Raw genomic sequence first — 17,283 nt, forward strand, 5'->3', positions numbered from 1 at the left:
TAAAAAGGAAGTTTGATACATGCCGCAAGGTGGATGAACCTTGAAAACATGCTAAATGAAAGGAATTAGTTATAAAGGAACACATACTATATAATTCCATTTATGTGAAATGTCCAGAACAGGCAAATCTATAGAAACAAAGTAGATTAATGGTTGTCATTGGTTGGGGGAAATGGGGAGGTGATGGTGAAGGGGTACAGGATTTCTTTTTGGGGAGAGGAAGATGTTCTAAAATTGATTATGATGGTTGCACAGTTCTATGAATATGCTAAAAGCCATTTAGTTGTATACTTTAAATGGGTGAATTATATGGTGTGAGTATCTCTTTAAAAATACACTACTAGAAGCAAAAAAAAAAAATTCTAATGAATAAGTACTATAAGCATAGGACTTTAAGATGTTTAAAAAGATGAAACGGAATGTGAGGAAGGTTTGAGATTGCCAAATTACTGAGATAAACGCAAATAGCACAAACTTCAGAGGAAATCATGCAAAAGCTATTCTGAGTCCGAGCATGTGGCCAAACTGAACCAGAGGGAAGACCTTACATGTAATGAGTATCATGGACAGTACTGTATTCCTCTTTCGTTTGTTGTATTCATTGTTAGTGTACTTTGTATTCAACTGCTATTACTTCGTAATGCAAAAGCATTAACAGGCTGAAGAAAATCACATAGGAACCAAAGTAATGTCTGTGCTAAAGTGACATAATTTCCCTACTTACAATTGCATATAAGCTGATTTGTGTTACAGAAACAAGTGTTGGATATCAGAATAGACTATATAGGGAGGAAAAAATCAATCTTCCTTTTTAGGCCCCCAGCCATCTAGTTCCCTCTCTGAAGGCAGTCATTGCTCCCACTATCTTGGTGTCCTAACAGATATTCTAATAGTGTGTACACTGTATAATATGAATGTATATTCTGTTTCTTCATGCAAATGAACATGTATTTTATACCCTGTCCTGCATTGTTTTTTTCATATAACCTATCTCTTTATTGATACTAAGGAGCTTCTCTATTCTTTTTCTTTTCTATTCTTTTTAATGTTAATAGTTACATATTATTCCATTGCGTGGTTGTAACATTAATTGGGCACTGATTTATTCATCTCATTTATTTAACACATTTATTTTTTACTGTGTGCCAGGAACAGTTCTGGACATTATAGATCAGTGAAGGAAACAGACAAAACTCCCACCCACCCTCATTGGGCTTACATTTCATTGTTTTTTGTTATTCCAGGCAATGTTGCAGACAAGGATATCCTTATACAAATGTCATTTTCTGTATGTGTAGATAAATACTTAGAAATGGAATTACCGGGGCACCTGGGTGACTCAGTCGTTAAGCATCTGACTTCGGCTCAGGGCCTGATCCCAGAGTCCTGGGATCGAGCCCCACATCAGGCTCCTCTGCTGGGAGCCTGCTCCTTCCTTTCCCACTCCCCCTGCTTGTGTTCCCTCTCTCGCTGGCTGTCTCTCTCTCTGTCAAATAAATAAATAAAATTAAAAAAAAAAAAAAAGAAATGTAATTACCAGATCAAAGTGCACATGCATTTTTAAAACTAAATAGATTTTTTTAGTAGTTTGAGTTTATAGAAAAATTGGAAAGTAACAGGCATTCCCATATACCCCCTTACTCCCCTTCCAACCAGTTCCCCCTATTATTGCTTTAGTTTGTTACATTTATTACAATTAGGGATCCAGTGTTGATACATTATTCTTATCTAAAGTCTGTAGTCTGCATTAGGGTTCACTCTGTGTTATGCATTCTGTGGGTTTTAATAAATGTGTGGTGACATGTATCCATCATTACAGTATCATACAGAGTAGAATTAAAATCCCCTGTGCTCCACCTGTTTCTTCCTTCTACCCCGTATAGCCCTGGAATCTTCCTTGCACCTAGTAAAGCTCTGGAAACCACTGATCTTACTGTTTTCATAATTTTACCGTTTCCAAAATGTCATATAATTGGATCACACAGTACATTGCCTTTTTAGATTGGCTTCTTTCACTTAGTAGTATGGATTTAAAGTTTCTCCATGTATTTTTATGCTCAGTAATACATTTCTTTTTAGAGATGAATAATGTCCTGCTGTCTGGATGTACCACAGTTACCCATTCACGTACTGAAGGACAAATTTTGGCAATTATGACTAAAATCACTATAACCATTCATGAGCAGGTTTTGTGTGGATATAAGTTTTCAACTAATTGGGTAAATATCAAGGAGCATGATTTCTGAATAGTATGAGTATGTTTAGTTTTATAAGAAACTGCTAAACTGTCTTCCCAAGTGGCTCTGCCACTTTGCAGTCCCACCAGCAGTGAATGAGAGTTGTTCACATTTCTTATCAACATTTGGTGTTAGTGTTTTGGATTTTGGCCATTCATATAGGTGTGTAGTGGTATCTCATTTTTTTAAAATTTGCAATTCTGTAATGACATGATGTTGAGCATCTTTTTATGTGCTTATTCGCTGTTTGTATATCTTTGGTGAAGTATCTGTTCAGATCTTCTATTTTTTATTGCTTCTATTGATGAGTTTTAAAAGGTCTTTGTGTATTTTGTATTATACTTTATCAGATATGTGTTTTGCAGATATTTTCTCACTCTGTGGCTTGTGTTTATTCTCTTTCGCAGATTAGAAGTTTAATTTTAATAAAAGCTTACCAATTTTTTATTTCATGATTGTGCTTTTGGTGTCATCACCAAACACAAGGTCACCTAAGGTTTCAACTGTGTTATCTTCTAGGAGTTTTAGTTTTGCATTGTACGTTTAGGTCTGTGAGCCATTTTGAGGTTTTTTTGTTTGGTTGGTTTTTTAGAGAGAGCGTGCAAGAGAGCAGGGGCACGGGAGGGAGAGAATCCTAAGCAGACTTCACGTTCAGCACGAAGTCTGATGAGGGGCTGGATTGTGTGACCCTGAGATCATGACCTGAGCGGAAATCAGGAGTCAGATGCTTTATCAACTGAGCCACCCAGGTGCTCCATTGCGTTAACTTTTGAAAAAGATGTTAGGTCTCTGTCTAGATTCTTTTTCTTTTTTGTTGTTGTTATTGTTGTTTTGCATGTGTATATCCCCTTGTTCAGCACCACTTGTTGAAAAGGTATCCTTTTTCCATTGAATTTCCTTTGTTCCTTTGTCAAAGATCAGTTGATTGTTTTTGTGTGGGTCAATTTTGGGGCTTTCTGTTCTGTTTTGCTTATCTTTTTATGTGGTTTTTTACTAATACCACACTGCCCTGATTAATTGTAACCTTATAGTAAATCTTAGATTACAGACAAGCAATGAACAATTAGAATTTGAAATTAAAAGCACAATACTATTTATATTAGCACCCCCCCAACATATTCAGGTATAAATCTAACAAAATATGTACAAGATATTAGGAAAACTACAAAATTCTGATGAAAGGAATCAAAGAATACCTAAATGTGTAGAGAGATGATATTCCATGTACATGGATAGGAAGACTCAATATTGTAAAGATGTCAGTTTTTCCCAACTTGGTTTATATATTTAGCATAATCCCAATCAGAATCTCCATAAATTATTTCATAGATATCAACAGAGTCTAAAATCTATATGGAAAGGTAAAATAACCGGAATAGCTACACTATATTGAAGGAGAATAATGTCAGAATACTGACACTACCTGACTTCAAAACTGTACTTACTACAAAACTATAGTGATCAGGACTGTGTGTTACTAGAGAAAGGATAGACAGATGTATCAGTGGAACAAAATAGCTCAGCAGGGTGGATCCAATCCCAGTTCTGCTTCTTGCCTGCTATCATGTTTTAGGCAAATCATTTCAGTTTTCCTCATCTGTAAAATCATTGTGGCGTCTGTATGAAGATTAAATGAGATAATGCATATAAAGCATATAGCGCATTGCCTGAGATATGGTAAGAACGTGATACCTCTTAGCTATTGTGCATTTTCTTTCTTTTTAAAAAATATTTTGTTTTTTTTTTAAGATTTTGTTTATTTTAGAGAGAGAGGAGCATGCAAGCATGAGCGGGTGAAGGGGCAGAGGGAGAAACAGACAACCTGCTGAGCAGGGAGCCCGATGCGGGCTCATGGGATCATGGCCTGAGCCAAAGACAGATGTCCATCCGACTGAACCAGCCAGGCACCCCACTATTGTACATTTTCTGATTTTATCCTGATAAGATTCATAAGAAAGTGGCAGATCAAGTATTATTCCCATGTTATAGATCAGAAAATAGGAGTTTCAGGGGCGCCTGGGCGGCACAGCGGTTAAGCGTCTGCCTTCGGCTCAGGGCGTGATCCTGGCGTTATGAGATCGAGCCCCACATCAGGCTCCTCCGCTATGAGCCTGCTTCTTCCTCTCCCACTCCCCCTGCTTGTGTTCCCTCTCTCGCTGTCTGTCTCTATCTCTGTCAAATAAATAAATAAAATCTTAAAAAAAAAAAAAGAAAGAAAATAGGAGTTTCAGGGCTACTAATATTTGACAGAGGTCAAGTGGTTAGATAAATGGCGGAGACACAACTATGACCTAGTCTAGAATTACTCGATGTTACCTAGGATATTATCAATATTATCTAGGGTGACAGTTAAGATGGTGTCCTCAGAAGAGGTTTTACAAATATATGAAAACAAAACTAAATAATAATAATAATAATATAGGCAGCACTTTAATATGCTTTCATCCACAGTGAAAAAAAGAGTTGTTGTTAGCCCAACTTTTAATTCCTGATGATAAATTCATCTTGGTTGATGCATTATCCTTTTGATACATTGCTAGATTTACTTTTGTTAACATTTTGTTCAGGATTTTGCAGGTATATTCTTAAATGGTATTGTCCCATGATTTTATTTTCCTTTTTCATAATGTTTTCATCAGGTTTTAGTATCAGAGTTTTTCTGGCATCATATGTTGAATTGGGGTGTATTTACTTTTTTCCTATTCTGTGGAAGAGTTTGTATAAGATAGATTTTTTTTCCTTTAATGTTTGCTATAATTCTCTAATGGAACCATCTGGATCTGGAATCTTTATGTATGGAAAAAAAATTTTTTTAATTTTATTTTTTTAAGTAATTTCTATACTAAACATGGGGCTAAAACTCAACAAACCCAAGATCAAGAGTTACATGTTCTATTGACTGAGGCAGCCTGGTGCCCCCTGGAAATATTTTAATTATGGATTTCATTTTTTCAACTAGTTACAGGACTTTTCAGATATGTTAAATGTAAGTTCATTCAGATAGTAGTTATCAACTGAATTTATTGTTTGAACTTCATTTAACAAGGGTACAACATTTTGAGCTTTAAAATCTTAATGCTGGATGTCACCGTTTTTTTTTAAACTATGATAAAGTATACAAGCATAAAATTTACCATCTTAGCAGTTTTTTAGTATACAATTCAGTGGTATTTAAGTACATTCACACTGTGTGCAACTTATCTCCAGAACTCTTTTCATCTTGCAAAATTGCAACTCTATCCACTAAGCAGCAATTCCCCATTCTCCTTTTTCCCCAGCCCCTGACAACCACCCTTGTACTTTTTCTCTCTGAGTTTGACTACTATAGGTATTAATAAGTGGAATCATACAGTGTCCTTTTGTGACATAACATCTACAAGGTTCATCTCTGTTGTAGAATGTATCAGAATTTCCTTCTTTTTAAGGCTAATGTTCCATTATATGTATATATCACATTTTATTTATCTGTTCATCCATCAGTGGGCACTTAGGTTGCTTCCATCTTTCGGCTATTGTGAATGATGGTACTATGAGCAAACGTGTATGGTTATCATTTCAACGCTCTTGCCTTAAATTCTTTTGGGTGTGTACCCTGCAGTAGAATTGCTGGATCATACAGTAATTCTGTTTTTAATGTTTTGAAGAACCACAATATTGTTTTCCAATTTATATTTCTACCAAGAGAGGACTTTTCAAATTTTACATACTTTTGTGTCAGTAACCTGTATTTCTCTAGTAATTTGTCTGTTTCACCAGATTTATTGACATAATGTTGTGCCTTCAGTATCTGTAGTGCTAGCATTTTTTTCACTTATATTATTTTTCCTCCTCTTTAATTTTTTTAAAAAGATTTATTTATTTGAGAGAGGGAGAGCACGCATGCACATGAGAGGGGGAGGGGGTGGGGCAGAGAGAGAGGAAGAAAATCTCAAGCGACTTCCTGCTGAGTGTGGAGTCCTACATGGCTGGATCCCACGACCCTGAGATCATGACCTGAGCCAAAATCAGGAGTCAGAGGTTTAACTGACTGAGCCACCCAGGCACTCATCCTCCTCTTTTAAAAATCAGTGTTGCCTGGAGTTTATCAATTTCAAAGTATCAAATTTGCACTTTTTAAATTTTTCTTATTGATCCTTTTAGTATGTTTATTGTATTTTGTTCATTTGTTCTTATCCTTATTATATCGTACTCTAAATTTATGTTGTTGGGGGCGCCTGAGTGGGCATTAGGTTAAGCATCCAGCTCTCTTTTTTTTAAAGATTTTTTATTTATGAGAGAGTGCATAAGTGGTGGGGGGGGAGAGGAACAGAGGGAGAAGGACAAGCAGACTCCATGCTGAGCACAGAGCCCGACTTGGGGCTCAGTCTCACGGCCCTGAGATCATAACCTGAGCTGAAATCAGCAGTCACAGACCTGACTGACTGGGCCACTCATGAGTCCCTAAGTGTCCACCTCTTGGTTTCTGCTTGGGTCGTGATCTCAGGGTTGTGGGATCAGCCCTGCATGGGGCTCTTTGCTCAGCTTGAGATTCTAGCTCCCTCTCCCTCTGCCCCTCTCCTCCCCAACACACACTTTCTCTCTAAAATAAATAAATCTTAAAAAAAAAAAAAAATTTACATTGTTGCTGGTCTCACACTCTTTGGGTCTGGTTTGTGCTTGCTACTGCTCACCTGGGTTTATGTAATGCCCTCCCTTCTTTTTCCCCTTCTGAAACAACTTTCCAGAGATACCCAGTTTTTTGTTTGTGTATGTATTTAAATGAGGAGAGTAATTTGGGGAGAAAAAAGTTGAAGTGTTAGAAATGATGTCATCTTTCAGCACTAGGCTTCAACCATTGTCAGCTGTACTTAAAATTTTAATATACTCTGATTGACAAGATCATCAAATGCAGCTTATAACAGTGTTACTCTTTTTTTTCCCCCCTCTCCCTGGCAGGACCCGTTGGGGCCCAGCCCCTACTCATGGTGCCCAGAAGACCTGGCTATGGCACCATGGGCAAACCCATTAAATTGCTGGCTAACTGTTTTCAAGTTGAAATCCCAAAGATTGATGTCTACCTCTATGAGGTAGATATTAAACCAGACAAGTGTCCTAGGAGAGTGAACAGGTAAGAATCATGAAGTCATGGAGATTATTTTGCTGTTAGTATTTGTCTTTGATTTAGTAATTATGTTTATCTTTCATATTTAATAACAGTGATAATGTCTAACAATTTGACCAGGAACAGGTGGTAATTTGTTTTGAAATTGATTGTACTTCAGTGGTGTGATGTTGGGAAAAATATACAAACAGCCTTGAAATTTTCTTATTATACCATGACTTCACATGTTTTCTCTGTGATAATAGAGGAGGTCCAAGTCCTTTTTATATGCTCTTGAAACGAGACTAAGCATCTTTTCCGTTGCTATCAGGTAATATATCTGTGCTTTCCTTTTTCCTCCCATCTCCACCCCCACCTTACTTATCCCTTTAAGATGATGGGATGGTAGCAGTAGTGGGTAGAGATAATGGTTGTCACTTTTCATGCTTTCTGTTCTTATCCTCAACTCCTAAGTTTCCTTACTCTTATATAGAAACAAGTATATGTGATATATAAAGATTTATCAATCTGCTTTCAGTAAGCTGCTTCACCTTTCCCAAATTATGTATGTATATATGTATATATATATGTATGGTTGTGGTTTGGGTAATAAGAGAATATAAAAGGAATTTATGATTTGGTGTACACCATGAAGGAGGTTTTAAAAAACAAAGACAGACAAAACATTTAGAAAACAGTGATATTCAACTTAGCATTTTGGTTTGTACTATAAAATACCCCAGCCTTTTCATATTCAATAAGTATTATTATTATTACTAAGAGTCTTCATTTAAGATATAGGTGGTTCTTGCTGTTAAGAAATTAGTAATTTAAAGATTTTAAAGATTTTATTTTTTTTTTTTTTGAGAGAGAGAGCAAGCATGCACAAGCAAGGAGGGGAGGCACAGAGGGAGAGGGAGAAGGGGATTCCCTGCTGAGCAGGGAGCCTAACATGGGGCTCGATCCCAGGACCCTGAGATCATAACCTGAGCTGAAGGCACACAGTTAACCGACTAAGCCACCCAGGTGCCCCCTGACCTTACTGTTTGATGTTTACATTTTAAAAAGGCATTTATTAAGGTGCCTGGGTAGCTCAGTCATTTAAAAGCATCTGACTGCTGATATCAGCTCAGGTCTCATTCTCAGGGTTATGAGTTGCAGCCCCGCACTGGGCTCCATGTGGAGCCTACTTTAAAAAAAATAAAATAAAAAGACATTTTTAATCTAAGTAAATCTCTTAACTGATACAATGTCTAAGGCAGATATTTCTCTTTTTTTGATATTTCTTTTTTTAAGGATTTTATTCATTTATTAAAGAGCACAAGTGAAAGGAGGAACCAACAGGGGTAGGGAGAGGGAGAGAAAAATAATCTCAAGCAGACTGTGCTGAGCACGGAACATGATGTGGGGCTTGATCTCATGACCTCTCATGACCCTGAGATCATGACGTGAGCTGGAACCGAGAGTCAGATGCTTAACCGACTGAGCCACCTAGGCACCCCTAAGACAGGTATTTCTGAACTGAATTCCTTACTACTGCCTTTCCTCCTTGCCTTGCCCAAAAGAATCACCCCTAATTTTAGCAGTATATAGTAAGGAATTGTTGCAGGTTATTTATTAAGTAGGAGAATTATATGATGAAAATGTTAGGAAAATAAAACTGCTTTAAAGATAAATAGTTTGAAATTGAGAGAATAATGGGAGATGGAGGCTTAGGGCTTACAGGGATGTCAGCTGAGGGTCTTTTAGTTTTTCAGAGGAGTACTGAGGGACTAATGCAGTGGCAGTAATATTAAGTAAAAAAAGAACAAAATTATTTATTAGATTTGTTCCTTCTCCTATCTAACTTTTTGTTTTTGATAGGGGTAAGGTAGTTATTTGTGTATTATGTAAGTATATATGAAATTGGGGCATCTGAGTGGCTTAGTCAGTAAAGCATCTAACTCTTGATCTTGGGATTGTGAGTTCAAGCCCCATGTTGGGTGTGCAGCCTACTTAAAAAAAAATTAAATAGTATTAAGTTTTACATGTAGATGCTCAACATAGTGGTTAAGTTGAGAGAAAAATATATGTCATAAATTGGTGTGTACGTTCTGGTTTTTTAATTTATGGTACTGTTGACTTCCCTAATTATATTTTGTGTTCCAGTTGCTTTGTCTCGTTACGTTGTTTGCCAGTAGAAGTAAAGGATCTGTAATTTAGATGTTTCCACGTGGAAATTTTTTATCCTCTATCTTTTATCTGAGTTTTCATAGGCCCTACAGGATTTCTTTGAGACTCTTAAAAAGACATAAATCAACTTTCTACTTTGTTAATAATATTGACTTGATTTTATGTCAACATCTGCAAAACTTATTTCCTTTATTCCTTCAAAAAACTAGCTTTTATCTTCACCTTTTGCAATATTAGTACATAACTAGTCAGTTAAATTGTTACTGGGCTTTTGAAATTGGTTAAGTTCCTACACTTCAGGGGCTAGAGTTCGAAAAGTTAGAAGGAACTAGATAGAACTTGACAGTTCCTATTCCATATTAGCTAAACAGTTCCGGGCTAAAATGCCCCGGTATTTAAATCAACACGTAGGAGGTCGTTCTTGTGCATATGCCACATGCTCAAATATTTGGCACCATGGCGTTAATCATAATAGTAGACTGATGGGTTGTAGCCAAACAAGTTTCCACTTTAGTCAAAGGAGTTTTCTTGGACGAAATACCCAGGAAATGCTTGTGAGTCATTTCGTGAGTCAGCTTCTCTACTTCAGATTTTCTGTCTGTTGCTTGTTTTGTCCTTTCCTCACCCCTTTAGGGTATGTGTGTGTAATGCTTTTTTGCCAATAAGATTTTGATTGAAAATGATCATTTGGTAAGAGAGCATGTTTGTTAAGCAGATTTTAAATGTTTCTAGTATTTTTTTTAATAAGTAAATGATCTTAATAACTAAGCACCAAATATTTTTAGAAACATTATGACCTAGAGTATAAATTCCATAACTTGAGGTTTTATGCTAGTTTGTCCAACTGCTAAAAATGTATGGGGATAAACCTCAAATAGATTGTTAGATACTTATTCAGAATCTTTTTTTTTTTTTTAAAGATTTTATTTATTTATTTGACAGAGATAGAGACAGCCAGCGAGAGAGGGAACACAAGCAGGGGGAGCGGGAGAGGAAGAAGCAGGCTCATAGCTGAAGAGCCTGATGTGGGGCTCGATCCCATAACGCCGGGATCGTGCCCTGAGCCGAAGGCAGGCGCTTAACCGCTGTGCCACCCAGGCGCCCCCTTATTCAGAATCTTTAAGTAGTAACATAGATACATAGGAAAAATTATATAAAAGCTTTATTTTGTAACTGTAAGATCTATTTTAAATATGAATAAAGATTTGAAGGAATCTCGAAATAGTATTAGATTCTGTTTGAATTTTTTTGGTTCAGTTTTCTTTTATAAATGAAACATTAGTTGTACTGTTATGATTACTGTTACTATTGTGATTTGTGATAGAGTGCCAGATATTTGTACATATTGCATAGTTATGTAATACTGATGACTGAATTTTTGAAGGAAAAATAAGTCTATATTGAATCCATTTTGGCTTTTAAGTGGAAATCTCAGATCAGAGTGTTGGAAACAACTCCCTTTCTGCTGTTATTAGGAATGTCATTGGCACAATGTTGTAAATTGGTAATTTGCCAAGAGAGGGACAAACTTTTTTAAAATAACTTCATTTATATGAAATTCACATACTATACAATTCACTCATGTAAAGTGTACAATTCAGTGATTTTTAGTGTGTTCAAAGATGTGATGTACCACCATCACCACAATCAAATTTTAGAACGTATCATCCTCCCAAAAAGAAGCCCTGTTATGGGCTCCTGGGTGGGTCAGTCTGTTAAGCGGCTGCCTTTAACTCAGGTCATGATGTCAGGGTTCTGGGATCCAGCCCCGCAGTGGGCTCCCTGCTCAGCGGGGAGTCTGCTTCTCCATCTCCCTCTGCCCCTCCCCTCTCCTCGTGTGCTTGCTCTCCCTCTCAAATAAATGAATAAAACCTTTAAAAAAAAAAAAAAAAAGGAAGAAAGAAAGAAACCCTATTACTCCTTGGTAGTCACTCACCATTGCCTCCCCACCCCCACACCATAACCCCTGCCAACCGCTAATGTACTTTGTCTCTGTAGATTTGCCTTTTCTGGGTATTTCATATAAATGGAATCATATAATACATGGCCATTTGTGTGAATGACCTCTTTCACTCCACGTGTTTTCAAGGGACATCCATGTTGCAGCATGTATCAGTACTTCCTTTTTATTACTAAGTATTATTCTGTTGTATGGATGTTTTGTTGGTTCATCGGCTGATGGACATGTGAGTCGTTTACACTTTGGGGCTGTAATGTATAATGCTGTGAGCATTTGTTTATAAGGTCTTGTGTGGACATGTGTTTTCATTTCTTTTGGGTGTTTCACGAAGAGTGGAATGATTTGGTAACTCTATTTAATCTTTTGAGGAACTGCCAGACTCTCTTCTAAACTGGCTGCATCATTTTACATTCCCACTAGCAGTATATGATGATTCAAGCATCTCTTCATCCTTACCACCATTTGTTACCTATCTTTTTTATTGTAGCCATCCTAGGAGTTTTAAGTATTTCATTGTGATTTTGATTTGCATTTCCCTGATGGTTGATGTTGGGCATGTTTTCATGTACTTTTTGGCCATTTGTATATCTGTGGAGAAATGTCTGTTCAGGTCCTTTGCCCATTTTTAAGTTGGATAATTTGTCTTTTTGTTACTGAGTTACAGGAATTCTTTATAGGTATAGTTAAAAGTCCCTTATCAGATGTAATGATGTGCAAAAATGTTCTCCCTTTCTGCCTGTTGCCTTTCACTTTCTTAATGGTATCTTTTGAAGCACATTTTTTATTTTGATTAAGAACAGTTAATTTTTTCTCTTGTCAGTTGTCCTTTTGGTGTCATACCCATAGAGGAGTATACTTCTGATTAAAATGCTTTACAGAACATGGCCCAGAAAACACTGCTGGTGAAAACCAAACAGTGTAGTTTTGAATATTTAGCTATCTTAGGGAAACTGTACCATGCAGTATATGTTAGTTAATAAGCAAGTTTTATTTTTCTTGTTAGTTAATGACTTGGAAGATAGGAAAGCTAACAGATGGTGATTATTTCAAATTTCAGAAATTCTTTTAAGTAGCATCTACATAAATTACTCAGTAGTAATTAGTCTTCTAGAGAGTATTTCTACAGTATATTTGAAGTTCAAAGATTATTTTATAAATAAATATATTCTTAAACATCAGGGGCTAATAGGGTTTATTCCTAACATCTATCCATTTGTGTGGATTTAAATTATAGTAATAGCTGTGCAGTATTGTTATGGATGTAGCATGATTTGCTTATTTTTAGTCTGCTCCACTTTTTTCTTAAATTGAGTTAAATCAGTTTAAACCAGTTATCTGGATTTACCACATGGTTGTACCAGGGTAGAATGCTGTTTGGTAATGGATTTAAAGAGTATATGGACCCTGACTGGAATTAAAATTTTAAATTTTGCAGTAACTTTTAAAAGTTAAAGATCATTTTAGGATCTTCCCTATGTTTTCATTAACTATTTAACTTTTTGTGCCCCTTTTTTGTATCGGGTACAGTACTAGGTTCTGGAGATAACAAGGTAAATAAGATCTGACCCCTGCTGGAGATTTCATGATCTGTATGTAGTGACAAGTTCTGTGAGATATGCATTATGTGCTGTGATGAAAGAGCAATGATTCCTGCTTTTAGTTAGGATATATGATGTGGTATCTGAACTAAATAATAGAACAGAAGAAAGAATCTATATAGAATGGATATAGCAAAATCATGACATGTTTATGTAACAGAAATAGGCCAGTATGAACAGAGTAGCTTGAGTCTGAAAACTTAGCCGGGGAGTTAGTTATGAAGGGTCTTTTCTTTCTTTCTTTTTTTTTTTTTTTTTTTTAAGATTTATTTATTTATTTATTTGAGAGCAAAAAAGTGCAGGGGTGGGGAGGGGAGAGGGAGAGAAAGAATCTCAAAGCAGAGTCTCCACTGAGCACGGAGCCAGACATGGGGCTGGATCTCACAACCCTGAGATCATGACCGAAGCCAAAATTGAGAGTCAGACACTCAACCACCTGAGCCACCCAGGCACGCCGGTGAAGGGTCTCAATTCCATGCTAAGGCTTGTGAATTCAGAAACAGTGGAGAGCCACTGGAGGCTTTGAGCACATGAGGAACATGTATATTTAAAGGCATAACTAGGGGTGCCTGGGTGGCTCAGCCATTAAGTGTCTGCCTTCGGCTCATGTCATGATCCCAGGGTCCTGGAATTGAGTCCCGCATCGGGCTCCCTGCTCAGCGGAAAGCCTGCTTCTCCCTCTCACACTCCCCTTGCTTGTGTTCCCTCTCTCGCTCTCTTTCTCTGTCAAATAAATAAATAAAATCTTTAAAAAAAAGGCATAATTAATGACAGTGTGGCAGATGAATTAGAAAAGAGAAAGACCAGGGGAACCTGGGTGGCTCAGTCGGTTAAGCTTCTGCCTTTGGCTCAGGTCATGATCTCAGGGTCCTGGGATCGAACCCTGCTCAGTGGAGAGTCTGCTAATCCCTCTTCCTCTGCTCCCCCCCCCCACCCCGCTCGTGCTCTCTGTCTCTCTCACACACACACACACACACACACACACACACGCTCTCTCTCAAATGTATAAATAAAATCTTTTAAATTAAAAAAAAAGAAAAGAAAAGAGAAAGACCAGAGTTCTGGAGAACATTGGGAAGGCTGTTTGCAGTAGTCTAGATCAGTGGTCTTCAAATCTTCAGATTACTCATCCCCATTAGTTAAAATATGTTTGACCACGAACTGAACAATAAATAATGTATTTGCACACATTTAAAGTTTTTAAATTTATAGAAATGTACCACTATTCTAACATATTATAACTACAGAAAAATTAAAGGCAGGAAACGATATTTTGAAATAAACTATTTAAAAATACATTTAATAATTTGAAATTTTCGTATTCATGTACCAAAAATCTGATTGAATATATGCCACACACATGAACTGAAATAAGTTGCAACATGCTGAAAATGAATGAGTGAGAGTTCCACTGTTGATTCTTTTTTTTAAATCGAGATATAATTGACATACAATGTTATATTAGTTTTAAGTATACAACATACTGATTTGACAACTCTGTACATTATACTGTGCCCATCAAGGTAAATGTAGTTAACATCTGCTACCATACAGTGTTGCTACAGTACACTGGTAACTCCTACATGTTGCAGAAGTCCTGTTAATTCTCTTAGAGTTCCTGGTGCACCATATGTTACACTGATCATCTGACAAGGGCTAAATGAAGTCTTCATTGTCAATCCATATTCATGAATGTTAATAAATCTTAATTTCTGATTATTAGATGAAAATTAAATATAAATACTTCTTTTTTCCCCTCATATTCTAGCATACCCTCTAGCATCTCTGATACATACTTTTCTAGATTAGAGATAGTGTTTTCTAAGACTAACTACCAGCAGTGGCAGTGGGGCTGAAGGAAGGGCTTAGATGTAACATTTAGAAGAATGAGTAATTTAGGTGTGGAGGTAAAGAGAAGAGAGAAGAATGGCTTCATCGTTCCCTAACTTGTGCAATAGTGATGGCTTTAACAGAAATACAGATGGTGAAAGGACCCAGTTTTTTATTTTCTGTTTTGTATATTTGGAGGTTGAATTGCATAAGAAACATCAAAGTAGGGAGGTTTAATAGATTATTGGAAGTAAGTGCCTAGAGCTCAGGAAATAAGTCAAGATAGAGATTAAGATTTGAGATGTGTCAGCATATAGGTGATAGTTAAAAGCTAGGGAAAGTGAGCAGAGTCAAAGTAAGATTGAGAATGGATCTCTGGGGATACCGTTGTTTCAGGTTTGCCAGTGAAGGCACTTAGACTGGAAAAGTAGGAGAACCAGGACAAAGTATAAGCTGTTTCAGAGAAGGTAAAGAAAGGATCATGATTTTCAAGGATTGATCACAGTGGCAAATGCTAAAGGAAGCCAGGGTGTAAAAGCTGAAAAGAGACCATGTCTTTTAAGAAGTCAGGGGGGGGGGGGGGCGCATGGATGGCACAGCGGTTAAGCATCTGCCTTCGGCTCAGGGCGTGATCCCGGCGTTATGGGATCGAGCCCCGCATTGGGCTCCCTGCTCTGCTGGGAGCCTGCTTCTTCCTCTCCCACTCCCGCTGCTTGTGTTCCCTCTCTCGCTGGCTGTCTCTATCTCTGTCGAATAAATAAATAAAATTAAAAAAAAAAAAGTCAGTGGTGGCCTAAGGTAGAAGTGTTCTAGAATAGAGTTGTTAGTGTAAGCCAGATTAAGTTAAAAAATAATTTCTCGGTCTCAAGTAATCCATCAATTATCTGTGAATACTGGTAATGTTTACTCCACTGGATTAGCCAAGTGTAGTTAAATAAAATTACAAAAGAATTCATACCCATGTGAAATGATTATGAAGACAGTTTTTAGAAAAATGCTCTGGTGTACTACAGATTTTATATTATAAAATACTAAAAATTTGATCTAAAGTATAACCCGTTTTTCTCTATTCTGTATCTTTTAAACTTTATCTTGATGCCAAAGTATTCATTGGCGACCTTCTCTGTTACTTATTGAAGAGTTAGGAAGATAAATTCAAAGTTGGAAGGATACAAGGAGAGACTGCCAGCTGTTTTAGTTGTGTTTTATAAGCAAGCCTCTGGGCGATTTTACCATCTTGTTATACCTTAGCAATCTTCCTTCTTTCTGTCTGTACTATAGTGACAGATTAATTTATTGTAGCTATGAATACTAAACTAATGTCAATAGTCACTTTCAGGGGAAGATATTATTTCATGTCTTCTTGTATCGACTAAAATAATATTTCCCATTCTACCTTTTGAGAGCAGAGAATAAAAGATAACTAGAAATGAGATGAAGGTGGGTCTCTATGAGCATATAGAACAATTAATGAAAATAATTTCTTCTCCTTTTTACATTAAAATTTCCCTCTCCTACCATTTTTCTGCTGCATGAGTCAGGTGGTAAAGTGGTACTTACTGAAACCAGTATTAAATTTTACTTTACAGTCTGTGCACCAGAGCATGATGGAGTCAAAAGACTTGGTACCAGAATGTAGGAAGTGGTGGTTGAGGTAAGAGTGGGAAAGGTAGGCTGTAGCCCTTTGTAAAACATAATGCACCCAGGTAGGTTCCATTTTTGTAGTAATCGCCAGATATTCTTAAGGATTTTTAAATTCTATCCCAAAGTTCTACAAAAATGCATCATATTATACTCTGTGAGAATTCTTTCCTTCTCAGACTAAGGTCATTAGTCAAAGGAAGCCACTAAAGATTGGTTAGAAGTTCTTATTCCCATTTACTCAGATTTTCTTTCCCAAATTGCTTTCCTAAATACTGCTTTGGAAGTTAAAGTAGTTTGCATATTTTGGTAATTGTAATTTTACTACAATATACACTTAAATGTTGTGCTAAAATTTCTACATTTGAACAAAAGATCAAAGGATTCTTCCCCATTGTTACAATAAAAAACACCTGCACATAAGACAAAGACAGTTCCACAACTGTGACATAGAGAAAATTCACAGTTTATGTTAAATTACCAGAATTTATTCTTTGTATTAATTTACTTTGATACTAATACGTTGTGATGTATCTGTTTGTTGTTTGGAAGACTTCAATACTTCAATATAGTCTTGAAGTATATTTGTGAGATAATTATGCTTAAATTTTTGTAAAAAATAGTATCATATATATATAATTTCCTTTTTCCCCCAAAAGTACTTTCACCAATATCCCATATGGTCCCTGTAACAGCCCAGAGACTATTATCCCATTTTTGTCAATGAAGGAACTAAAGTCAGAGAGGCAAGGTAACTTTCATAAC

The 17,283-nt window shown here is 36.6% G+C and overlaps 1 protein-coding gene across 4 annotated transcripts in view; it reads left to right on the forward strand.

The window, feature by feature from the left end:
- Positions 1-17,283, forward strand: part of AGO3 (argonaute RISC catalytic component 3) — a 127,999-nt gene that overhangs the window by 17,926 nt on the left and 92,790 nt on the right. For 3 of the 4 annotated variants that reach the window (XM_044390538.3, XM_044390539.3, XM_044390540.3), the window contains one exon: positions 7,173-7,344. In XM_044390538.3, the coding sequence (XP_044246473.1) occupies positions 7,173-7,344 (172 nt within the window). Of the gene's footprint in view, positions 1-7,172; positions 7,345-16,466; positions 16,532-17,283 lie in introns of those variants that run through there. The other variant, XM_026516680.4, reaches the window with a different exon arrangement.

This window comes from Ursus arctos, unplaced genomic scaffold, assembly GCF_023065955.2.
Source record: "Ursus arctos isolate Adak ecotype North America unplaced genomic scaffold, UrsArc2.0 scaffold_32, whole genome shotgun sequence".
Classification (NCBI taxonomy): Eukaryota; Metazoa; Chordata; class Mammalia; order Carnivora; family Ursidae; genus Ursus; species Ursus arctos.